This window comes from Elgaria multicarinata, chromosome 3 (assembly GCF_023053635.1).
Source record: "Elgaria multicarinata webbii isolate HBS135686 ecotype San Diego chromosome 3, rElgMul1.1.pri, whole genome shotgun sequence".
NCBI lineage: Eukaryota > Metazoa > Chordata > Lepidosauria > Squamata > Anguidae > Elgaria > Elgaria multicarinata.
Window position 1 is genome coordinate 148,052,684 of NC_086173.1, and position 27,006 is coordinate 148,079,689.

The 27,006-nt window shown below is 43.5% G+C and overlaps 1 protein-coding gene across 1 annotated transcript; it reads left to right on the forward strand.

Moving 5' to 3' along the window:
- The first annotated feature begins 12,290 nt into the window (after positions 1-12,290).
- Positions 12,291-26,284, forward strand: LOC134395508 (killer cell lectin-like receptor subfamily B member 1B allele C). Its single transcript, XM_063121671.1, has 5 exons — positions 12,291-12,372; positions 16,253-16,351; positions 18,252-18,404; positions 22,515-22,669; positions 26,174-26,284. Exons 1-5 carry the CDS (start codon positions 12,291-12,293, stop codon positions 26,282-26,284), a joined length of 600 nt encoding a protein of 199 aa, XP_062977741.1.
- Positions 26,285-27,006: the final 722 nt, after the last annotated feature.

Genomic DNA, 27,006 nt, shown 5'->3' on the forward strand with positions numbered 1-27,006 from the left:
GGGATCAGTCTATTTCTGATCCATGTCAGTGTTGCATGTATTCCATGAAATGTCTGTTCATGTCCATTTCTGTGTCAGTCTGAAATTTTACATATCCATACAAAAATTCAATTTATTTCCATACACCATTTCCCCTAATTATTAGGGGTGTGCATGGACCCCCCGCTCCGCTTCACTTGCAGATCCACCATTTTCCAGATCGGGCCGCTCCGCCCCGCCCCCGCTCTGCCCACTTCCGCTCCGCTCCGCTCGGAGCTCCGGATCCGGATCCGGAGCTCCGTTTTTTCCCCCCCCCATAGGCTTGCATTGAAAGCTAAAAAATTATACAACTTTTTTTCTGTTCAAGTTAGAAACCTCACGTTTGGCACCATGACACCTCATGGGGGTATACACACGCACGCCAAGTTTCAAAGCAATCCCATCATCCCCTGATTTTTGGGGAATTTTTGAAAATTGGGCACCCCATTCACACCCCTTTCCATAGCTCCGTCAAGTTGCACGTTAGAAACCTCAAACACGCCACCATGAAAGCTTATCCAGGGATACATACGCACGCCGAGACTCAAGGCAGTCCCATCATCCCCTGATTTTTGGGGAATTTATGAAAATTCAACACCCCTTTCCATAGCTCCGTCAATTTTGCACGTTAAAAAAAAACCTCAAACTCACCACCATGACAGCTTATCCAGGGATACATACGCACACCGAGACTCAAGGCAATCCCATCATCCCCTGTTTTTTGGCGGGGCTTAAACCTGCAAAATTTGGAACTTCCAAAACTCCAAGTGAGCGCAGGAAGGACTTCTCCCCTGAGTCAAAGCCACACACACACAACATCCCTGCGAGGTGGGCAGGGGAGGGAGGGAGGGAAGGCAGGCAGGCATGCAGCTGGCATTTCTGGGGGCATAAGGAAGTGAGCCAAGGATAAGCCAGTAATGCATATAAAATGGAATAAATCAATAAATAAACAAAGGAGGGGTGGAATTAAAAGCAGCAGTGTTGCTCAATAAACAGCAAGAAGATTTTTTTAAAAAAGGCTATATCTGTCTTTTACCAGCAATAGGGGGACGTGCCCGGGGGAGGGGGAAGCAGCTGCCAGTTCAACTCAAGACAGCCACCAACAGCTCTGAGATTAAGAAGTAAACACTCACTTCAACTCATAACAGGCATCACTCCACCACTAAGAAGTAAACGCTCACTTCGACTCATAATAGGCATTGCTCCACCGTTTTACTCTCTTTGGAAGGCTCTAATGGCCTTCCAGTGCAGGAGAGAGTGGGGGCACGTCCACGATGAGATGCCCTAGGGGAGCTCATCCCCTTGCACCACATCTTTTCAGTTGTTCCCCAAAGTTAGGGTGGGTAGCAGTGCTGTGTTTCTATCTCTTATTCTTGGCTTAGTATATGATTTCAGGTTGTGTTTGTGCATTTGGTGGGGCTACTGTTTTAAAAAACACTGGGAAAAGTCCGTTCAGATGAAGAAAGAGAAGTTTCCCAGAATCCCAAGTTACCCGTTTTGCCTATGCCCTCCTCTAACTTTGGGATCATGTGATCATGACCGGGAGCTGACTCTGCCCCTCAGCCCTTTGAAAAAGGTATTTTTCCCGCCGATTTTTTAAAAACTTCTAGCGCGCGACCCGCACGACGCAGAAAGTTGAGAGTAGTCTCAAAATGACCCCCATCCACGACTCTCTGTGCACAAGAATTTTCAGAACGATAGCTTAAAAACCAACCCAGTTATGCCCAAGTCTTTCCCTCAATGCAATCCTATGGGCGAAAAGCCGAAAACGCTGTTTGAGCCGCGTGGTTGACCCGATTTTAAAAAAAAATAGCACGCGACCCGCACGACGCAGAGAGGTGAGAGTGGTCTCAAAATGACCCCCATCCACGACTCTCTGAGCACAAGAATTTCCAGAACGATAGCTTCAAAATGAACGTAGTTATCCGCGATTATTTGCCGCAATGCAATCCTATGGCGAAATGTTTTCAAGATGGTGACCGGAGCGCTCCGCCTGAACTAGGAGCTCCGAAAAATGGTCGCTTCTCTTCGCCTTGCTTCTAGGGGTCCGCGGTCCGCTCCTACTCCGCCTCTGGGTAAGGCGGAGCAGGCCAATCCGCTACTGCTTCTACGCTCCTAATCGGAGCGGATCACACCCCTACTAATTATATGCATTTCTGTGTGCAAGCTTTTGAGCTGAGAACTGCATTACGAAATTCAGAGATGTGCACAATCCGAAGGATAATGATGTCCCATATTAGTCGTGGAAGTTCACTTAAAACTGCAGACCAAATGAAAAATTCCCCATCTTTATTCTTAACTTCGTTGGGATGACATTGTGAGAATCCACTTCCTACGGTTTAATCACATTGGCTTGGGTCCCTCCACCTACCTGATCGGGAGGGGGGGGCAATTCCCTCTCCCTCGGCAGCCCCGTGCACCCCGTTCCACATTATTCAGGAGGACTTCTTCGATCCTCCAGTGAGGCTTTGCGGGGGTGAGGACGATATAGGTGGTTGCAGGGGCAAGGAACATTTCCTTCATGAGCTTCTTTCCATTCATTTATCTTTCAAGCCAAGCCATTCCAAATCAAGCTCAGGTGAAGGCCACAATCCAAAGAAACAATTGATATAAGGGAAAGCCAGATCATGAGCCAGAATTTCCTTTGATGCTCCCTTTGCAGTAGCTCATACACACGGAGAGAGAAGCTTGCCTCTTCAGAGGGAGAAAGCAGCCATCCCTGCCACCACCTCTCACCTTGATACTAGAGCTGTGCACAGACCCCACAACCCACTTCAGAGGCTGATTCGGAGCTTCTGAATCACCCCTCCCACTCAGCCCCCCAGACTGCCCAGCCACAAGCCCCCTGCTCCGTGCCTTCCAGCCCAGCGCGTGCCCAGCATGTGAGCCCCCTGCTCCTTACCTGGAGTCCTGGACCCCGTTGGAGGAGTGCCTGCATCCATCGCCATCTTCTTCCAAAAATTGACTCCTCTTCCAAAAACTAAATGTTGCATAAATAGCAGCCATAAGGCCATCAGGACATGACATTACAGGTGCATTTACATTACAGTTTCTTCAAATCTGACCCTATTTGGTCCAAATTGGTCCACTTCATCTTGGAATTCAGAGCTGCAGGTGCACAGTCCTACCTGATACATATCTAACCCTCTCTGAACCACTTGGAATATTTCCCCTGAAAATCACTCCTCCCTCCCTTTCAGGGCCACCCAATTCACTTCTTCTCACAACCCCAATCATTGAAACAACCTGTTTTGGAGAACTCAGAAATAGCCCTTGGTGGAAGAAAGTAAAAAAAAACCTGCTTCTAAATCCAGACTAAACATACAAATTAGGGATGTTGATGGAGTTCTCCGGCAAGCCCTATCAGGCTCGCCTTTGTGGGCCAAGCCACAGTTTTTATTTATTTTATTTATTTATTTATTATTTATTTATTTATTACATTTTTATACCGCCCAATAGCCGAAGCTCTCTGGGCGGTTCACAAAAATTAAAACCACAGTAAAACACCCAACAGTTTAAAACACAATTACGAAATACAGTATAAAAAGCGCAACCAGGATAAAACCACACAGCAAAGTTGATATAAGATTAAAATACAGAGTTAAAACAGTAAAATTTAAATTTAAGTTAAAATTAAGTGTTAAAATACTGAGTGAATAAAAAGGTCTTCAGCTGGCGACGAAAGCAGTACAGTGTAGGCGCCAAGCGGACCTCTCTGGGGAGCTCGTTCCACAACCGGGAACGAGTTCAGGTTTTCCCTGAACTCTGGGAACTTTTTCCTTATTTTTTTATTAGCACAAATAGAGATTTGCCCAAATTACAGCTGCAGTTTTCATAATTTGTGCAAATTTCAGTAGCAATTTGTGCAAACTTTGGCTACAATTTATGCAAATATCTGTTTGTGCAAATAAAAACATACCAAAAATACACAAACTGGTATGAACTTTATGAACTTGTTTTTATATAATGTATTGTATTTTTTTTCTTAGCAAGTATGTCCTGCCTTGATTTTGCACTTTGTTGACATGGTCAGTCTGATATGAAGTAAAAAGAAATGTGATTATATGTTAATTCTGGATATGTAATATGAAGAAGCAGTAACATGATTTCTTAAACATCTTCAACTGCATGTGCTTACTCTCTCACTGAAATCAAAGAGCCTTATCACATAATCCTATTTACCATTTACCTAGGAGTAGGTCTTAGTAAACTCAATGGGACTGATAGTCCCTTAGGCTGCAATCCTATGTTTGCTTACCTGAGGATAGGTCCCATTGAACTCAGTGGGACTTGTGTCTTAGATTTCACTGTTACACACTTTACACTCTGTGGGTTGTTCCAGTCTCTCCCCAGTCTCACACACAGCCTCAAGATCTGTAAAACAAAGGTCAGTGCTGAAGAAAACACATTGAATTGTTCTTTACCCTGACAGATTGCTGTGCTCACTGCTGGGGCGCACTGTCTCAAGCTAAACATGCCCAATAGGTTTCCTAGTATGTACATGGTGTGATGTTTTCCTCTCTCTTGCTCTGTCAAAAATCCCAAAGATGTCATTGCGCTCCCAAGCACCAAGGGAGTTGCCTGTTAGTTTCATTTTCCAGAAAGCTAATTTATTTCTAATCGTTGTTGTCCTTGTCAATCTCTCTCCTTCCCTACGCAATGGGACTCAGCTGCATGCTCTTAATAACCATGGTTGTTCATTCTCCACCAGGGAATATGCTCCATTTCTCCCATGCGGTTGACTTGCTGGTAAAAAATTAGACAGCTGCCAGGGCTTATGCACAAGAGCCTTGTTTTCTACGATCCTCCATTTGGGCTGTCTTTGGGGGACAGCTTTGGGGCTGTTGATTTCATCAACTCCACTTAAGCTGCAATTGTATGTATGTTGTGACAGAAAAAAGACCTATAACTCCCCAGGCGCCCATGCTGGCTGGGGAATGCTGGAAATTGTAGGCCTTTTTTCTGTCTATACATGCATGGGATTGTGCCCTTAAGCTATCAAAAGCTACTGACAGATTTGTTTATTTTTAAGCAGGCAAAATGTGCACAGCGCACTAAGATGCTGAACAGCAGGCACGAACAGCTTTCAAAGAACTTTGGTTTAAAAATGAACTGAACTCTGCTGGGTTTGGCAATGTTTGTTACCGTATTCTGCCCATGTGCCTTTCACAGCAGTTCTCTGTGTGCAGACATTTATTTATTTATTTATTTATTTATTGCATTTCTATACCGCCCAATAGCCAAAGCTCTCTGGGCAGTTTACGAAGTGGACATCACCCTGATAAGGTTCACTTGCCAATTCCTGTGGACCAAAGTGCTGTTAAAACATGGGTAAGAAGCTGTGCCCCCTCAGATGTTGATGGACAACAACTCCCATCATCACTGAGTATTGACCATGCTGGTCAAAGTCCAACCTCCAGAGAATTACAGGTTCCCCACCCCTGGTTAAAGGCAGAGGAGTAGGGCAAACCATATTATTATTATTATTATTATTATTATTATTATTATTATTATTATTATCCAATTGGCAGCCCACCCAACAGGACCTTCAGACAAGCAAAACAACAACTAAGAAAGCAACTTATTCTTTTCAACAACAGCCTTCCACGCCATGTGCCAGAAGTTAAGCATCTTTCAGGGTAGGCCTAAAGTAGCTCTCTGCCAATCTGCATTCTGCTTTACCAAGTAACAACAAAAAGATAGGTCCTGATCCTGAGGAGCTTACAATGTAAAATTCTACACTGGGAAATCAACAAAGGGTAGAGAAGATGGTGGCAAGTATAATGGGAAGAATAAGCGCCCTGTCCTCTGAGGAGCCCAGTCATAGTTCCTGATTGATAGGAGCTAAACTCCAGGGCCAGCCCAAGATCGTTTGCTACCTGAGATGGAGCTGCAAACAATGCATAATATTCAGGTGATTTTGGCACCTGAGACAGAAAAGCCCACAAATACCTCTCCCAGGAAGTAAAAAAAACCCGCAACAATAATAAATTAAAAAGGAAGAATTTTCTGCCTTTGCATAACACCCCAACTCTGCTACCTGAGGCAGCTGCCGCACTCTCCCTAATGGTAGGGCCGCCCCATCAAGCTTAAAACAGCAACATGCTGAGAAGCAGCAGACAAACTCCTCGGGGTGTCAATAATTCTGTTGCCTCTCAGTCACCACTAGTGCAGAAACAGAGCAAGATTACCAGCTTCCAGAGGCATCTCATGGGAAACAAATGTCAAAGCACTAACTTAAGAGACACAGCAGCCAGGCTCCCATGCAGAAATTTAGGACTCATGGAATCCTTGACTTATTGTATTCATTTGTTGTGGCACGGCAGCAGTTTAACCATCACACACAGTTTTATTTCATTTTCTATCCCCTTTCTACTGACAGGGAACTCAAGGTGATGAGGTGATCTCCCATTTGGGCACTGACCAGCCCCAGCTCCTCTGCTTAGCCCAACTTGGTTGCTATATTATGTGCCCTCAGACAGTAACCTTGGACATGCTGCAGCACAGGGATTCTACTTATTTTTGTATCATCCCCACTTCTGCATTTCCAATACATCTCCATCCTGACCATGAGAACGAAAGATTATTTCACTTCCATTTCCCAACTTCACTTTTAGTGAAAAACACAGGCCTTCTAATTGACCTCCAAAAAGAGGGGGAAATGTCACACCAAAAACAAAGGTCAAAAGAGATCACAGATTTTCACAAAATGTGTATATACTGTGTAGAGACTGGTTTGGAAAAAGATAAACTGGGACATGTCTACACCATGCCTTATCCCAGGGATCGCACAAAGGATCCCGGGGGCAGGGAGGGATGATCCCTCCATTTCCCCAGGTTAACCAGGACAGCTTTTAGCCCAATATTTCCCGCAGTCTCAGGATTGTCCAGAGACTGTGGGCTGGGCCAGTGCCCAACTATTTTGCGCCCTAGGCAAGGTGAGCTACTTGCACACACCCACACACCCAAATTGCCAACTTTGATTCAGCTGTTCAAGAAGAGTTTCTGAACTATTATATTTTCCTTTTCTTATGTTGTTTTCCTAAAACAGCTAATTTGTATAAAACTGTGGCCCTTAAAGGGCAGTACTGCACCCTAGGTAGCTGCCTAGTTAGCCTAATGGTAGCACCGGCCCTGACTGCGGGAGGTGTGGTTTTGTCCCGGCTCCATGCGAGTAAATGAGAGGAATCAGGCACAGAGCATCAGGGTGGGGTGGAGGGAGCAGGATCATTTTATTAAAAAAAAACCTGACACCATTGGAGCGCTCGTGCACTCACCTTCAATTAAAAAAAAACAAAATGGTGGGCGCGACATTCTCCTTCCTCCCTGGGCATCTCGTGCCGCATGTAGACAAAGGGGAGGATCTCGCGATCAGCATATCGTGAGATCCTCCACCCTTCCCTCCCCTCCCCAGTGTAGACATGCCCTGGATCAACTGTGCCAGTGGTCCCATCCTTCCCATGGCAGCCCCTCCAACCCCTGAGAATGCTATACAGAGAGTCTGGAAACCTTGCTGGATAGAGTGAACTGGGGGTAGATGGATCCAAAAAAATTGGGCAGAGGGACCTTCGGTGAGCACAGCCTTTCCTCTCATTGACCCTGTTCAGATGACATGCTAAGCCATGGTGGTTAAGCATTTTGAGCTAAACATTATGGCTTAGCATGTTTTGTGAACCATGACTTAGTGTATTGTGTGAGCCATTCTTAACCATGGTGGCTACATAACCACAGTTTAACCACTTGCTGCAAAAGCGGCCTAACCATGGCTTAGCGTGTTGTCTGAACAAGCTCACAGATGGCCCCTTCCCTCTTGTGGAAGACAGATCCTGGATCCAAGACGCACAAATTGGGAAATAAATACTATGATTTTAATCACAGTAATCACAATTCATCTCACCATACTGGGTGTTAACTGTTGATGTGCCATTTAGAGAGCCCTGCTCCTCTCCTTTCTTGTGATTCATTATCTTTCAATTGGACTTGGGCAGGACAGACCTCCAAATTAATGACAACTTCAAATATAGGACTGTCCTCTGACCACCCTTTAAATAGGGAACTATAAAGTCGGACACATGGCCCACCCTAAAATGAACCCACACCAGAAGTAACTAGCAACTTAGATGGTGTTTTTGGAAATTGAAGAAATAGTGGGAATGAAGATAGAACAAACACCAAAAGTTGCATTACTGTCACTATTTGAAGATTTAAAATGTGGAAAAGAAATTAAAGAATTGATATCGAGTTTGCTGACTGCAGCACGATTGATGAACTGGAACTGGAAGATTCAGGGGGAATATTCTATTGAAGAATGGTACAAAGAAGTATGGGATATAGCTATTAATGATAAACTGACTTGTAATATTAAGTGGAGAAAAGGTATAACTAAAATAAACGAGTTTGAAGGAATTTGGAAACAGTTCCTAATATATGTGTTTTCTAAGGGAAGTGGGAAACCGCCAGCAGAAGAAAGTATGAGATTTTGGAATCAGGAATAGATCCCGAGGTGGGGGGTGCACTTATATGTAAAGAATGATTATGTTATGATATATTTTATAGTTAATATCTATTCAATATATATGTAGTCAACATTTTCAACATGTATGTAGTATGTTGTTGTTGTTTTATTGTAATGATGTATGTTTAATTAATGTGGAAAAGCAATAAAAATAAAAAAAATAAAAAGAACTAGCAACTTTTCAAAATGCCTTATTATGACTAGGCCTCAGAGAATTGAGACTACTAGAGAATCAAGATGTTACCAGGCCCAGGGCAGCCAACTGTCAATCAGGAGGACTGAGGGAACCACTGAAAATTGTCATGGAAGCATGATTGTTGCTTTCTTCCTGAAGGATAAAAAGTCTCTCCTTCTTGAGAATCAAGCAGTAACAACAACGCAACTTCCGTGACCTATCACTCTGCCTTTTCCACTGCCCCCTTCTCACACCAGCTCTTTGTGTTGTGTTGCACCGTTCTTGACACTTTGCTAAGCTGCAGAAGTGGCTTCTCAAGTGTAACACAGGGCTACTGTCAGTTTAAGAACATGCAGCGTATAAATGCGGTAAATAAATAAAATAAAAAACTGTTAAAAACAACAACAGCAACACCTCAACAACTTCAGAAGCCACTCTGCACTTCTTCTGTCAATAATCTAGAAATTTTGTTTTATTTTTATTCTGAACGCCAATGCTTGACAAAGAAATTTGTGTTGTTTAAGAGGTTGTTGAATGGGTTTTCCTTAAAAAACACACCAACCACTTATGTATTGGTATTATGGTATTATTCCTTATAATTGGGTGGGTGGGTGTTATACTGGTTTTATATTGCCTTTTTAACTTTTTATGTTTTAAATGTATACCTGTTGTATTTTATAGTTTTTAATTGTGCACTGCCTAGAGAGCTTTGGCTGATGGGCAGTATAAAAACTTTATTAATAAATAACTCAGCCCAATGACAACTGAGCATGCTCAGTAACCCAGAATCCTAGCTGGCTGTTGAAATGGGGGACTAGAAAAACAGTCAGGAGGAGGAACAGAATGGATAGCCCTGGGAGTCAGCATGGCTGGCTGGCTGGCTGGCTGGCTAGAATTCTGAACAGGAACACTCCACACTGCAACATTTTGTTGCAGACCACACTTGGTAAAGCTACTGGCCATGATATGAAAATACACAAATGTAAACGAAGGTAGTAGGCTTTTTACGTTGCTTTCCTTTTTTACTTCAACAGGATCCTCTTGCACCCAGTTGCCTTTTTACTTCAACTGCATCCCCCTGACCCTTAGTTGCATTGCTATCTACAATACACCCACGAAGGACCTCATTTGATTGCAGCAATGTTCTTTGATTTCACTCACACACACACACACACACACACACACACACACACACACACACACACACACACCCTCCTTTGAGCAGAGATAAATGTAACCACAAATGTACTAGGCCAAAAGGATAGTCTTTTAACTACACTCACATGTGATCAGTAAAGTTTCCACAAGACATATGTGGGCGTAAAAAAAAGCTTCTTGCTGATACATAGACACCTTCCTCAGGGTTTCAGTTCACCATGGATGCAGCCATAGTCTATGCAGATATAAATTTACCTGAAGGTTCCCTATCCAGAAGAAACGTAGGCTCTGTTCAGCAGCCGGGTAAGTTGAATTTATTTCAGGGTATTCTCTTGAAACTTTCCATCTGTGGGAGTAGGGGGCTGAGAAAGACAGACATTTTTCTGAAAGATGCTGCCCGTCTCAGCCTCACTTGGAGCAACTTGAGCCATACAAAGGAAGTGGTGACACAGGACGCAAAGGCCTCTTTGTGTGTTTCTGAAGTAATGTCCACAGAATAACTTGTGTAAGGGGAGCGAGCGAGGCGTTTCTGCATTTGGAGCTTGTCTGTTTCCACAAAACAAATTCCTCTTTGAGTGTTGCACCAGAAGTGTGCAAAGAAGTCGTCTTGTATCCTCTCCTCATGATGCAGGAGAGAAGAGGGATTGCCTGTAGGCACCCTGTATGCCGTATGTGGCCCACAGTGGCCCTACAAATTTTATTCAAGGAGCAGTAGTCAGTTTTGCTTACAGTTCACTGTAAAGGAATAGAGCATTACCTGTTCATGTATACTTCCTATAATTATTATTGTATTGCTACTTCATGCACATTCAGCAAACACAAAGGACCACTGGTAACCTGACTTTTTATGAGATCTTGAAGGAATCACATTAGTTCCTCAGCTCTGCTCCTCAACCAATAATCCGATACTGCATGTGATACCTATGAATTTCCTCAGTGGTGCAGCTAGGCTTGGACTTTGGAGGTTGAGGTTCCAGGGCCCGTAGCCCACAAAGGACTCCTTAGAGAAGAGAAAGTGATTACAGCAGTGGGAAACGGGCCCAGTGTCAGCACTTGGGCTGGCACTAGCATACTGGGGTCCACTGGGGTGGACTCTGGTCACATCAGCTTTTTCTTATGGTCAGGGGGCAGCCAGCTGAACATGTACATGGATACAGATGCTCATTTTAATGCTTTTATCTATAATAAAATGGTACGTCTTATTCTGAGGTAAATGTGCAGCAGAAACAAACTTCACATTATTCCTGTAGTTGTTATCATGTTACTATATCGTGTGATTGTTTCTGAGTATGAACAGTTTTGCATTTTATGCAAACATAAGATGCAAAGCTGTACATGCTCAGAGTATCTTTTAAAAGCAAACTATTATTATTATTATTATTAATTTATTTTTATAGCACCAACAATTTTTAGGGGGTGTTGCTCTAACATTTAGGAGCAGTTCTAAAACACTAGAATGGTAGGAGTGGGTCGGAAGAAGAAAAATGTTAGTTGCGTGCTTCACAATTGTGTAGCTGCGGAAAGCCACATGTCAGAAAGATTATTAAATCCAGGGTCTAAAATTACCTAGGTGCACCACTGGATTTCCTGCTCTGATACCTGGAAATTGACTGTAACATCTTTTTACCATAGATTTTACTCTCATAGTCTTCCTGTGGTTTTTCAAGAACAGTTCAAAGTGCCGGTTAGTACTTGAAGGAATCTTTCCTTCAAGTACTAACGATATAATGCCTTACATGGTCTGGGACTAACGTATCTTTTGCAGTGTCTTCACACTTATGAATTCATTCAAATTTGTTAAGTTCTACAGAGGAGGCTTGACATCAATCCTATCTATTTGGGATGTCAGTTTAATGGGGCAGCAAGCTAAAACAATCAACACCTGTCTTTTTAGGGTCTGTCCGCACATACACAAAGCCCTGAAGTGGCTGTGAATATGCACTGCGTCAGTTATACAAAACTTCAAAGAAAAAAAACTTGGGGACTTACCCCTACATTTTTCTCCAGAGCAAGGCGAGTACGGGGTATCCACTGTCTAGCCTCACTCTAGAGTTGCATGGCTGGGTCAATGGCAATTCCTGATTACTTGCCATCCACCTGGACAGGGGGCAGGGGTGGTACTGGAAACCCTGTGCTTTTGCTGCAACATCGGGATTAACCACTGCCCTGCAGCAACAAAAGCACGGTGTTTGAGCTCATCATGGTGGCAACCTGCTGCCATTTAGACAGCCCTTCTGTCTCCAACTCTCTGCCCCCATTCAGAAGACATCTTAAACCACGGCTTTAACCACAGTGGTTAAGCCAAAAAGCCAGGCTGTGTTCAGAAGACACCTTAAACCACTGCTTTAACCATGGTGACAAAGACAAAAAGGCTGTGTTTTCCTTTAACAACAAAAAAAATGTTTTTTTAAAAAAGGCGTAGCCATGGGGTGCCCCATGGCCCCAGAAATAGCCAATCTGTACATGGAGGCTTTTGAGTTGCAATACATTTATGAGAACATCCTGGGTAACCAAATAACAACATGGTTACAGTGCATTGATGACATTTTCCTGATTTGGAATGGATCAGAAGAACAATTAAAAATCTTTTTAGAATGGATTAGCAATCAGGATGTAAAGATCTCCTTCGAGAGCAAGTTCAGTACACATCAGATCCATTTCCTTGACATAGAAATACATAAACAATCACAGGGGTTTGTGACAACAAGTTATAATAAATCCACAGACGAGAATCGTTTTCTACAGTACGACAGTTACCACCCAATGCATTTTAAAAAAACAACCTTCCGTACAGCCAGTTTCTTCGCCTCAGATGAAATTGTTCCCTTGATCAAGATTATGCTAGAGAATCACAAAACCTTAGGAAACGTTTACAACACAGCGGCTATCCAGACAGGATCATCCAGACAGCCATGTACAAGGCAGGGCTCAGCCACCGGTCCAATCTCAAAACCAAAATTAGAACAAAAGACAACAGGGTTACCTGTGTATTGCCATTCAACCCAGTCACTAAACATCTGGAGCCACACATCCGTGCCAATTGGCATATACTGGAGGACCTTCCAGGTCTAACTGCTAGACCCTTGATTGCATATAAGAGGACAAAAAACCTTAAAGACCGTCGCATCCACACAGATCATTCTATAAGTCAAAATAATAACATAGTCCAACCCATGCTTTACAATCTACCAAGGCCACAAGGCTTTCATCCATGTGGGAGTTGTGTCTACTGTAAATTTACGACCAAGATTTCCTCCTTCAAGGATATCCACAGTGGCAGACAGATGGACATGAAAGACTTTCTTAATTGTAATTCCATCGGAGTGGTTTACGCCATCTCCTGCAATAAATTATACATTGGGAAGACATCCAGAGTGCTGAAGATTAGGCTAGGAGAGCATTTGTACAATCACAGGCATGAATAAACAGGAGCGCCTCTCGTAAAACATTACACAGGTAACAGACCTCCACCAGATTCCATGCGGTTTGGGGCTATTGAAAAAATAAGAGGGAAGAAAGCCACACTAAGTAAAGGAGAACTCTTCTGGATCCTTACCTTAAAATCAATGGCACCTGAAAGATTGAATGATTCCTTAGAGTGGAGCAGTTATAAACCATAAGCGGTGAACTTTTCAGATGAGATAAGTTTTTACAAAATCACAAAGGCTGCAGTGTTTTGAGATTTGAGGGCAGTTATAAATCAGTAACGATTAGGGTCAGGTGATGCAGACTGTTATTCTAGAGAGGCCACTGCCTCATACAAGAGAACGCCAAAAGAATACTTGACAAACATTTTGCGTTACAGGTTGATCGTTTCTCTTGCATACTGTATAAGATTGACAATGAGTAGCATTGCTTAACTGCATTACTCTGAGACTCACTCTGGAACTGGGGTCAGGTTATTTGGTCTTAGGTTGACTGGATTGTAAAAGTGACTTCACAGAGAGTTTTTCTCTTTAAAAGTGAATGTGCGGCTTGAAGATATTTATGTATCGATGTGAACATAATTCAGGTAAAAAATACGTTACATCAACTAGAGATCCAGTGGTCATGGTAAGAGACAATTGAAATGCTAGCAAGATGTTCTATATTCTTAGGGTTTGTCCATGTCGTTTGATATATGCTATGTTGTACAATTTAAGGTACATTTTTTATAACAGTATAGTAATTTAATCTATTTAAGCTCCCGAAGAAGGGTTCGCAGTAATCCGAAACATCGAGTGCATCTTTGATACATTGTCAAGAAAACCTTTTTTTAAATAACTATATTAAAGCCAGTTTTACTGTTGATACTAGCACCAGAGCCTCACCTCTTCTTCCTCGCCCAGCTTCAGTGGCGCTTCTCCCTTCCGCCTCTCCCTGTGTTCAGAAGACACTTTAAACCATGGCTTTAACCGCAGTTGTTAAGTCAAAGCCTTATTCACCTTGATTAAAGCCATGGTTTAAGGTGTCTTCTAAACACAGCCTGGCTTTCTGGCTTAACCACCATGGTTAAAGCCGTCCTTTAAGGTGTCTTCCAAACAGGGCCTATGTTATACAGCAGAGGTGGGGAACTTCTAACCTATGGGCTGAATGCAGACCTCCAGGTCTTTCTGTGCAGACCTCTAGATTTTCCCCAACCCAGATTCTCTGACTCTGAGGTATTGATGTTATGTCCTCCATTTCACTTTGTCCCCCAATGACAAAGCTAATAGAGGGAACATTGCATATGTTGCGGAAGGAGAATGCCTAGATTCAAATACCATTTCCCCCTTAATGGTAAGGTTCATACCTGTGAGACCACTTACTTTTGACTAGGTCCGTGTCCACTGCTGGAATATGGACCCAAACAGGTTTGGACCAAACTCATATGGTTCAGCTTTGAAATAAAGAAGGTTTCCCACCACTACAGCTTGTCCTGCACTGGCTGTAGCATTCTTGGTTATACAGCTGACCACCAGGCCAAGTAATACCCAAGACCAATGTTCCAGCAGACAAGCTTTAAGTTCAGGCAAATGCAGAAGTAGTCCAGGTAACAGGCACAGGGTCAAGGCACAGGCAATCAGTCTAATATATAGAGTCAGGCAAAGCAAGAGTGGTCAAACAGGCAAAGGGTCAAATACAGAAAGGCAGTTCATTACATACATAATCCAGTAGCAGGGTCAAGCAGAGGTCTAAGGTCATGGCACAGAGGATCAGGGGGGAGACAAGGGTGGTGAGACATTGTTTCCAGCAACCAGCAAGCTCTCACTGCTAGCTTTTATTCACAAAGGCTGCCGAGTCCCACCCAGTCTCAGCTGCTGTCCATCCAAGCTCTCTGGCCAGAGTCCTTCTCAGGAGGAGTTCTTTCTCTCAAGGAGACCATTTTTGCAAACAAGCACTCCTTCTTACAGGAAGCCTATTGGCTTTTTGCTTGAGGTGATGCCACTCCTGAGGGTCAGAGTCCCCTCCCCATGTCAGGGAAGACCTTGGAGCCGTCTCCCCTGAAGGCCCAGGGTCTTCCTGATCTGGTGCCAATACTTGATATGTCTCCCTAGTTCCTGGGAGTTATATTGGTTATACAGTTGACCACCAGGTTAAGTAATACCCAAGACCAATGTTCCAGCAGACAAGCTTTAAATTGTCTGGGTTCTGCTTCCTCCTCTGAGGAGGATTCCTCTAGCAGGGACATGACACAGCTTCTTATTTCCTGGCTCAATAGTGCCAAAGTGCCACCACACTGTATGTGGTGGCAGTTTCATATGTAAAAGTGGCTGTGCTAGAATGGCAGAGCTAGTCTTATGTTTGGGAGTTGCTTTGTGGCACATTTGCCAGAAAAGTTGCCCACTGTGGAATGGGATGTTTATTGCAATAGGGGATCATGCAATAGGGGAGAAGGGGGTCATGTACCCAGCTGGAGGAAGATTTAAAATAATTTGGCAATAGAGGGTGCAGTGCACTATAGATGCTGCAGAGAAGTTTAGGGCACATGTTGATCTATGGATGAGTGCCAGCCATTGGGCTAAATAGCGTTTTGATCCTTTTACAAATTTATCATTCTGTTCTAACAAAACCACCTTGTTTCTCAGTGGCCCCCATTTTGGTTCCAACTCTGTCACCACCCACCACCTGAGTTTGCTATTCGAGGGAGTGATGCTTTGCATGTACAAGGTCCCAATTCAATCCCTGGCATCTTCAGCTAGATCTGGGAAAGGGCCCCATCTGAAACCTTGGAGAGCCGCTGCCAGTCAGTGCAAACAATACTGAGCTAGATGGAACAATGCTGTCGTCTTAAGAAAGCTCCTTGTGTTTCTAGTCCATAAGCAGAGTTCCCAGTGGTTGGGGCCCTGCAACGTGGGGCCTGCAATCTGATCCAGGTTTGTCTTGGAGCATCTTCCCCAATGTGCTCACCTGCTTTCACGTTGCAGAACACCGACTTTGCCCTCGCTGGCATTGGATTGTCCTGCAGGTTGGATGGGCTGGAAACATCATCTTGGTGGCAGCAGTGATAGCGCTGGGAGTTTGCGGTGAGTATCTTAATGGTAGAGGTTTGCATGAGACTCCATAATTGAGTTAGAAATTCCATACAGCAGAGTGAAGAGGGAAACTCAGTGATCCAGGATGAAGGCAGGTTTAGACACACAAAGCCTCTCTGGGCTCATCTACACCAAGCAGGATATTTCACTATGAAAACAGTATCAAAGCGGTATATATACAAGGCAGGAGCCACACTACTGCTTTATAGTGGTACTGAAGTGCACTGACAACTGTTGAGGCCCATGACACATACCATATACCACTTTCATAGTGCAATATCCTGCTTGGTGTAGATGAGCCCTCTGTTGCATAGAAAGGCCATAGGATCCAGCTCCAATAGGGCTCTGAATTCCAAAAAAGAAAGGCTAAAGAAAGGATCTGGCATGGGCTGGCGGGTTTTGGAAGTGATTAATATTCTGCCACTTCACTCCCCCTTGGCCTACAATTTAGGTTGCCCTGCTGATTGTTAAAATGTTTGGTTTCATTTTTTTTAAAAAATCCTAGTTTGAGGAATCATAGAGTAGTAGAGTTGGAAGGGGCCTATAAGGCCATCAAGTCCAACCCCCTGCTCAATGCAGGAATCTACCTTAAAGCACAGAATCTACCTTTAGAATGGATGATGATGTAGAGGCTAATTGTGGAATCAACAATAATGCCAGACAAATGCAATGTTAGTATTAGAACATTTTATGCTACCTTTCCACTTCCAAACAGCAGTGCTCTCAAGGTCTCTTAAACAATTAAAAATAATTAAACAGTGACAATATAAATAATAAGTGATAAGCTTGGATCAGAGTTGAAATGATTTTGATTTTGCACATTTACAATGAGGGCAATATAGAACCTTGTGGCAATGTTTGTCTTTAAGACACTGCAAGATGTGCAACTGCTTTCGCTGCAATACACAACTATCTCTCTGGAATTTTTAAAGGTGCAGAAGAAGATATAGAAAAGGTTGTCCCTGCAGTCTACAAAAGTTCAAAAGTTACTTCTTAAGAGAAATAACACCCACAGATTTAGTTTTGGTCTATTAAAATGAGAATGCACACACTCTGAGCAGGCCCATTTGAAGCCAATGTGATGAATCCCAGGTTAGGGGAAGGTTGGCATGTTATATTGAGTGTTAATCAGCTGCCTCCTAGCAAAAGCACGCGACCAAGAAATGCTTGATGGCTCCTGAAAACAACTGTTAGGAGGAAACATACTAGCATGTGCAGGCAGAAGTATAGAGGGCTGGTCAAGATCAGGAGTACCATTTCATTGCTGTCACTTCTTCAGTGAATCCTCAACGGTGAAGAAGAAGGCCGAAGCGACAGTATTCATGCCAGTGAAGGCTAGTGGCTCCGGTTTCAGTATGGCTATGAATCCATTCTGGGATTCAAACAGAACCAAGCCAAACTCTAAAGAAGCTATCCAAAGTGCTGAACCCGATCCCTCAAATAGGTTCAGCACCTTGGATAGCTCCTTTAGGGTTCTGGCTTGTTTCTGACTGAAGCACAGAATAGAGTCACAACCCCACTGAAATTGGGGCCACCAGCTTCCACTGATTCAGGCATAGTAAGGCACTAGCGTAATACTGGGTGGCCTTCGGATCTGTCAGAATTTACAGTGGATTTTGATGAGTTTTCCCCTCCCCCCGACTCCCCCAAATCTGCAGTGATACTGAAATATGGCATGAATTCCAGCAAAGAAGAAAATGATGGTATCTTTACTTTAAAAATCACTTTACATTTTGAGGATCTAGGTTGATGCTTTTTTTTAATATTATACTCCACTGTTTTTTGTTGTTTGTGAGTTTTATGATTGATTGTTTTTACATTGAGATTTCTGATTAATTCTGAGATTGGCCTGGATTCTGTTGTGTGTGTCGTCCCGTCCCCCCAACCCCAGTTATGAATAAAAATTCACAGCATCCTGAACAAGGAGCCATGTTGTTCTCACATAATGCACATAAATACAGTCATGATGGAAGAAACAAAACCCTGGAGGATTTCAAGTCTATCCTGAAACAAAAATTGTGTGAGGCTGCAACAGCATCCACAGGTAAATTCTTTCAATATTTAGCCACCGTGCCCCAAGTTTCTACTACATCATTCTGCCCCTCTTTGGCTGCTGCTATAATTAATTTCCAAGTCATTACCAAATATCGTTACATATTTCTTTCTTTCAGCACTTGTATACCGCCTGCCCAACATAGCCTTCTTGCGGTTTACAAAACTTAAAATCATAAAACATGAAAACCAAAACATCAAATAAATTAAAATCTCCCCCACAGTACAAACTAAACAGATAAAATAAAACTAGCAACAATGAACAGTACATAGAGTGGAAAATGAGACACTGGTGATCATAAAAGCAATTTTAAAGAACCTTTAAAGGCTATAAAAGCACCTGGGAGAATAAAAAGATATTCACCTAACACCAAAAGGACTATAGCATAGATGTCAGGCAAGCCTCTTTAGGAAGGGCAGACAATAATTGGGCATGCCACTGCTGGAAAAGGCCCTTTCTCTGGCCAAACCTCACATGGCAGGGGCACTCTGAGAAAGGCCCCTGAGAGCTTTTATACACAATGCATTTATTATGCACCCATCATGCCTTGCTCATGGTTCTTTATGAGTGTTTTAGATGATGTTGTGACCCTCCAGTTTTGCTTCTGTATTTAAAGAGCACTTACATGGAGTTTTTTGGAGTGTGAAAAATACAGGTGGGTTTTTTTCAACTCCCAAACAAAACGCATTTCCCCACTTGCATAATTACATTATTCTGTTATACCACTTAGAGGTTATGGACTTCTCCACATTTAGCAAAGATCCCACAGTCTTTCTGGGACTCATTACAGCATTCTTACGGGTTTATAAAATGGCGGATTCTCACTTGAAAATGGAGGGAGAGGCACCAGAGGTTGATCGCATCATGAAAAGGACATACAAACTTCAGTGAGTGACTATGAGCGTGCAGTAAATCATACATGTGGAAAAGCTCTATGTAGTGGGATCCAGGAAAGCCTGGATCTCAGAGCTCAATTCTTCAATGAAACAGAGAATAGATATAGTAGATACAGTTCTGCGATGAAACCAAAAGTAGATAAGCTCTTCATCTGACTTTAAGTAAATACAGAAGGAGGCCATCCTTTAGGTAACCTGGACCCCAGCCAAAAACCTCTATCCTCAACATAGAGGTCTGGTTGGCACATAATAAGCCAGAATAATTTTATTATGAATGAACAAGCTGCTCAATGGCTTCCACTTGGCTCCTGCTGTCAATGGGAGCGGCAATGGTTTGTTTAGTGTTACATTTGAACCAAGATCTCTGGTTTGTTCGTCTCCTAAGACAGTCATAAGGCATCACGCAGACTTATTCACACAAGGAGCACCCCATAGTGACAGCTAGTGGTCACTTCCAGAATGTGCAGTCCTGGGAGCAGTTTTCGACTGAACTGCTGTTTCTATGGCTCAAATTTTAATTATTAGGAGCATTGCAGACAATGTATTGTTCAATTTATAATAGGTCATAATAAGCTTACTATAAAAAATCATTTGAAAGTAGCATTTCAATTTCTGTGCACTCCGCCCACCCAACCCCCCTCCCAGATTCAGGGACATACCTTTGGCTGTGCTCTGTGCTTCAGTCCTTTAAAATGGATCGAATAGTGTCACATCATTCCCTCTATTGCTAACGTTCGGGTGTGAATGCTGTTGTTTATGTAGCCGAAACAGCACAATCTATGTGCCTAGCTACAGTTATCCATGCTCTGATAACCTCTCGCTTGGATTACTGCAATGCGTTATACGTGGGGCTGCCTTTGAAAACGGTCCGGAAGCTTCAGCTGGTACAAAATAGGGCAGCAAGGTTATTAACAGGGACTGGCCGGCGAGATCACATTATGCCAGTCCTTTTCCAGCTTCATTGGCTGCCAGTCCAGGTCCGGGCCCAATTCAAAGTGCTGGTATTGACATTTAAAGCCCTAAACGGTTTGGGGCCAGGTTATCTGAAGGAACGCCTCTTCCCATATGTACCTACCCGGACCTTAAGATCATCTACAGAGGCCCTTCTCCGTGAGCCCCTGCCAAAGGAAGTGAGGCAGGTGGCTACTAGAAGGAGAGCTTTCTCCGCTGTGGCACCCCGGTTGTGGAACGAGCTCCCCAGAGAGGTCCGCCTGGCGCCTACACTGTACTGCTTTCGTCGCCAGCTGAAGACCTTTTTATTCACTCAGTATTTTAACACTTAATTTTAACTTAAATTTAAATTTTACTGTTTTAACTCTGTATTTTAATCTTATATCAACTTTGCTGTGTGGTTTTATCCTGGTTGTGCTTTTTATACTGTATTTCGTAATTGTGTTTTAACCTGTTGGGTGTTTTATTGTGGTTTTAATTTTTGTGAACCGCCCAGAGAGCTTCGGCTATTGGGCGGTATAAAAATGTAATAAATAAATAAATAAATAAATAAAGAGAGAGGTAGCAGCAGACCCCCATGTTTTGCCAAAGTTCGAAAACATTTAGAAAAATCTTTAAACAGCCCAATGAGGTTTGGATATGCTCAGTGGCCACAAAATGTTAAGTGATTGTTGGAGGGTGGGGACAGAAATCCAAGAAAGTGAGGTACCAGAATGGAGTTTCCTAGGGGACGTCTACACGGGCGCTTTACCCCAGGGTAGCTTCGGAGTGGCAACAGGTGAGTTACATGACGCAGCCGCCACTCTGAAGGGATCCAGGGCAAAGCCCCAAAGCTCCAAGCTTTAAAAGTTGGGGACTTACCCAAGCTTTTTTAGCTCAGAGCCAGCCTCCGCGCCTCTGTGGAGGCTTTTTAAGGAAAAAAATAAAAGGGGGAAGGGGCAGATGGGGGTGGAGAGGAATGGGGCAGCCAGAGTGAGCTCAGAGGTAGGAGAGCTGGCTGCCCTCTTCCTCCCCCCTACCCAGGGCCAGTGCTACCATAGAGGCCACTCAGGCGGCTGCCTAGAGCGCCAAGGTAAGGGGGTGCCGAACGCCGCACCAGGAAGCTGCTCTCCCACAGCGGCTCTGAGAGGGCGCTTCCGGGCACGCCGTTCCAAAGCTGCCCACCCTCCTCAGCGTCCTAGCTTCACTTCAGCTGGGTGGGCGCTCAGCTGAAGCGAAGCCAGGACCCTGGGGTGGGGGGATGGATGGGCGGCTTTGGAATGGCGTGACCGGAAGTCGCTCTCCCAGAGTGGCTTCCGGCCGGGCGCACCGTTCCGAAGCCGCCCGCCCCCCCCCCCCAGCATCTTGGCTTCGTTTCAGCTGGGCGGGCGAGAGGGCGCCCTGCGCCCGGGTACGCTGGGGTGAGTGTGGGTGGGTGAAAGTAGCTCACCTGCCTAGGGCGCAAAATAGTCTGGCACCGGCCCTGCCCCTACCTGGTGCTCCCAGCAGCACAGCTGGGGAGAGAGGAACGAGGCAGCATGGAGTCAGCTGCTGCTGCCAGGAGCACCAGGGAGGGGGGAGGAACAGGGCAGCTGGCTCTCCTACCTCTGAGCTCACTCTGGCTGCCCTGTTCCTCTCCCCCGCCGTCCGGTCTCCATTTTATTTCTTCTTAATCTTCAGATGCGAAGGATAGCATCTCCCCTACTCCCCCCTAAATAAACACACAAACAAAACCTTTTCCCCTTAAAAAACCCCCCCGCTTACCAGAGAGGAGGGGGCGCAGATGCTCTGAGATGCCTTGGGTGGGTGGGCACGGCTCCTGTAAACATGCAACTGCACTCCTTCCCATATAGACTCTGGGAAGGAGCATCAAGGCGGCTGCACCCCGGCTCACTCTTTTGGGTCACATTTGTTTATTGTTTTGTTTTGTTTTCCATTGTGTTAACTTTTAAATCAACTATATTCAATTGGGAAGGAATTGGGTAGAGAGTTTTCAGGAGGTATCACATTTGCTGTCTTCCTTTAAAAAATATTATACCGTTAAGATGTTTTGTCATTCTTCTGCCAATAGTGAATACCATGTTAATAGAGTTTTGGAAACTGCTGAGAGCTCTATTGCAGGGCAATAGTGAAACTGAATGAATGATGCTAAAAGTATACAATATATTTTAAATCCTCCCTCCTCTCTTTTCTTTTCAGAATGGTGTTAACCTGCCTGAGAGGCAGGGAGAGGGTGAGATATAAATGCAAATAAAATTCTTATTTTCCTTCTTAGAGAATGGAAGTTGCCATCTGTGCCCTGTGACATGGCTGCTGCACAGGCATAAATGCTACTGGTTTTCTAAGTCAATTCAAAACTGGATGCAGAGCAAGGGAGACTGTGTAGCGAAGAAATCTCAGCTGCTAGTGATACATGACGAGGAAGAGAAGGTAAACAAATTCCATTGGTGCTTGGACTAGGGGAACACAGGGGAACTTCCAAGCTCTGCCATATATATGTGCACATAACTTCAGGTCTGCCCCTGCTGACCGACACTGTAGGTGATAATGGCCTGGTTCAGATGACACTCTGGGCTTTGGGGTTAGCTTAACCATGTTTAGCTGTGGTTAATGCTAACCACATGTGGAATGCTTGCAGATAACACTTTCAACTCTTTTGTGGTTAAGTAATGTGGTTAACAGGGCAGATGGTTAGGTAAAACGTTTGTCAGACAACACTGTTAACCATGGTTAAGCATTTCGTTAACCATTTTGTGGTTAAGCAGCATGGTTTAGCGTGTTGTCTGAACAGGGCCAATGATGTAGGACCAATATGGATTGTGGGAACTGTTCCTTGTAGAGCTGTGCACAAGTAGCCTTTCAAAATTCTGGCATCAGACATCGTGGGGGGGGGAACAGGGGGAGCGGGGAACCCTTTATTTTTTAAAAAAATCACTTACCTTTTCCATTGGTGCGCTTCTGCGCACATGGCCCTTTAAGATGTAAAAAACTGGAGGACGCAACGGGGCTTTCCCTTACCCTGTCGCGTGTTACGTCTAGAAAAGGGCGACGGCGCGCGCTAGTTGCAGCGCGCCGTCGCTCCTACTCCCCACCGGATTATCTGGTAGGTCTAGCAAGGCCCTGTATCTTCACTCATTGCAAGCTGCTGTTGTTGTTAACAGGGTTTGCTACTGGCCGGCCGGATGGCTGGCTTTTTTTAATTTCAATTTTTTTAAAAAAGCTTGTGTATAATTGTCACAAGTTTCTCTACTCTAACATTAGGGTGGGTGTTGTGGCAGTGAACACTACTTTGCCCATTCACACTTCTCACTTATATACATTAGCTTCTCAAGGCTTGTGTGTTGGCACCACTTCGCACCTCCAGACTTTGAACTCCTGTCTACTTCCTGCACAAACATGTGACTCTGAGACCCTCTTCCTAATGCCCTGCGTTTCATGCCAGCACCTTGGGGCTAAGTTACAATAGATGTCTCTGGGTTGTCTGTGCAGCCTCTGTTGTCTCTCACGCTAAGTCATTGCAGACAAACCAAAGCCTCCAGCCTCAATCTCTCTCTCTCTCTCTCTCTCTCTCTCTCTCTCTCTCTCTCTCTCCCTCTCCCCCTCCCCACCCCAAAGTCTCCCAATGGTCCAGCTAGGCTGCACACTTGTGGCTTGGGATATTGCTTATTGCAGGTTATTGCTTGGTCATGTCTGGTGATTCTTACATTATTATTATTATTATTATTATTATTATTATTATTATTATTATTATAATATCCCGCCTTTTGCCCAATACTGTAAAAACCTCTGCCACCAGCCGCCTCCTTCACAACTTTGATGCACTCTTAAAACACTCTGTGTGGCAAGCCAGCCTCAGGGCCAAGCTACAGGTGCATCTGGGTTGCCTTCAGCCTCTCTCTGCCTTATGCCAGCCTACCAACATTTCCAGCCTCAAATAATCCCCCACCCCCTCTCACTCTGCCAAAGTCTCCCAATGGTCCAGCCCGGCTGTGCACTTGTACCTTGTGGCTGGGGGTAGGACAACAGCTTATGGCTTGGTTGCATCCAGTGACTCTTGTTTTTTTAAAAAAACTCCACCACCAGCCGCCTCTGCCTGCACCAAAACTGGACTCTGAGACACTCTTAAAAAGGCTCTGTGTGGTACAGCAGCCTCTCAGGGCTCGGCTACAGCCATCTCTGAGTTGTGTCTTCAGTCTCTAAGAGATATGCTAGCCAGCCAAAGCCACAAATCTATCTATTTTTCTCTGGTATGCACTTCAAATGTTCTGCATTGCATCCCAGCAGTGCAGTCAGAGCCTAGCTCGCAAGTGTACAAAGTGAAGTGGAAGGGAAGTGGTAGCGAAACAAAGCAATGATATGCCAGGTTCCAACATTCGCAGCAACAGGGCATCCGCAAAGAAGAGTGCCACTCTCTCGACTGGCACCTCACTGTTGGTCATGAGAGTTTTTCTCTAAAGATGACCATTCATCGCCCATGATGTGGAAATTTGAGAAAAAGGCCTCTGGCCCATTCTGTTTTGCCCTATGGGCTGCTTTGACTGACCTCTCCTTTCCCACATTTTGATTTGTGGATGCCTTGCCTCTGCTGAGCTCCAGGTACCTGACTGCACACCAAATCTGCAACAGGAAAGGTGCCCTGCTTGCCCAGGACTTCTTACCTAAAGACTGGAGATCACCTTAATGCCAAGGGCTGAAACTGCTCAATGTGCAACACCCCAAAGAGGAGGTTTGACAACCTGAGTTTGAAGGATATGGCTCCAGGAGTTTTAAAACACAATAATTTTAAAACTTTGAACATTTAAAAAAATCCTTTAAAAAAAATGGATGAACAGATCTGATTCAAACTGGGCATGGCTAAATCTCTCCTTAGAACTATCATGGTGCCAACTTTCAGCCCTTTATCTTTAAAAATGACATTTAAAAATAATAATTTTAAAACCTCAACCATTAAAAAATATCCTAAAACTCAATGGATGGACAGATCTGTTTCAAACTTGGCATAGCTAAAGTCCTTGTTAAAAGCAATCATGGTGCCAAGTTTCATCTCTTTATCTTTAAAAATAACATTTAAAAAAATATTAAATCTTCAAATTTTAAAAAAAATCCTAAAAAATCATTGGATGAACAGATCTGTTTCAAATTTGGTATGGCTAAAGCTCTACCTAAAAGCTATCATGGTGCCAACTTTCAGCTCGTTATCTTTAAAAATGACAGTTTTAAAAATAATAATTTTAAAACCTCAATTTTTTAAAAAAAAAACACCTAAAAAATCAATGGATGAACGGATCTGTTTCATATTTGGTGTGGCTAAAGCTCTACCTAAATCCTATCATGGTATGAAGTTTCATCTCTTTATCTTTAAAAATGATTATTTTAAAAATAATAATTTTAAAACTTCAATTTTTTAAAAAAAATCCTTAAAAATCAATGGATGAGCAGATATGTTTCAAATTTGGTATGACTAAAGCCCTTTCTAGGAGCTACCATCGTGCCAAGTTTCATGTCTTTATCTTAAAAAATGATGGAGTTATAAGCATTTTTGTTAATTCCCATTAAAGCTGCTCTTTGGGAAAATCCGGATTTCCCCTCCCCTCCCGGATTTGTCATCAAAAACCCGGACAAATCCTGGCAAATCCAGTCATATGGTCACCCTACAAATACTAAAAATTTGCCACTCTTAGAATATGCCGCTAAGCCCTTTCTATGAATCTGGGATTCCTTAAAATTAGATGGCTTCCGCTATGGTACCGGTACTCTGTGGTGCCCCCTTCCCTTGGTGCCTTAAGCACGTGCTTATATTGCTTAAGGGTTAATCCAGGGCTGTGCTGAGTAAATGAATACACATACTGCAAAGTAGAGCTTTTGGTAATGGATAATAACGTAAGTAGGCTCAGACAGCAATCCTTGTTCTGAAAATTAAATTGCATTTTACAGGAATTCTTACAGAAAAATATAGTAGAGAAAGTATGGATTGGGCTTCATGTCACACCGCAGGAGAAGAAATGGATCTGGATAAATGACTCTCCCTTAAATCGGACATTGTGAGTATTCAAACCTCTATCTAGGAAAAATTCTGTAAAGCAATAGTTTTGCAAGATAAACTTGCAAGAGGAGCTACAAATAATGAAATGGTTGACGTTACCATGCCTATACCATTGTGAAAGGTATAAGAGCTCTGACTAATTTATCAACTTACTACCTTGCACAGAACATATAGCAAAGAGTTTTATAGCTCCTTAAAGGGTAACAGATTAATATAGGATAATATGATGAATTGGTTTTAAACGTTTGAATTAGTTGTATGTATTTTATGGTGTTTTTATTCGTGTTGTACCCTGCCTTGATCCAGAGGGAGAGGCGGGTAACAAATAAATTATTATTATTATTATTATTATTATTATTATTATTATTATTATTATTATTATTATTCAATGAGTTCACTTCATCAGGTGAAGTTTTATCCTTTTGGCCAAACTACACATTACATTAAGCACTTAAGACCGGCACTTTTTCTTTTCTTTTTTTAACTCTCTCCTGCTGCTGTTTGCTCCCGAAAGTTCTGCTTATTGAAAAGAACACCTTATATAGTAATGAGGATGGGGTATTGGCTATACTGTCTGGGGATGATGGGAACTGTAATCTCATATCGCTGGAGGGCACTGGGTTGGGAAAGGCTGCATATATCTGGGAGGTAGCTTCATTCAGCATGCTTTGGTTTTTTTAAATGTGCTCAATGCTGAACCGCCACCCCACTCCCCAATCCCATT

Coding starts and splice junctions, on each gene's coding strand:
- LOC134395508 (XM_063121671.1), top strand. CDS start 12,291: ATGGGGTGCCCCATGGCCCCAGAAATAGCCAATCTGTACATGGAGGCT. Junction 12,373..16,252: donor CATTTATGAGAACATCCTGG/GTAACCAAATAA, acceptor TTCACGTTGCAG/AACACCGACTTTGCCCTCGC. Junction 22,670..26,173: donor TACATGACGAGGAAGAGAAG/GTAAACAAATTC, acceptor TGCATTTTACAG/GAATTCTTACAGAAAAATAT.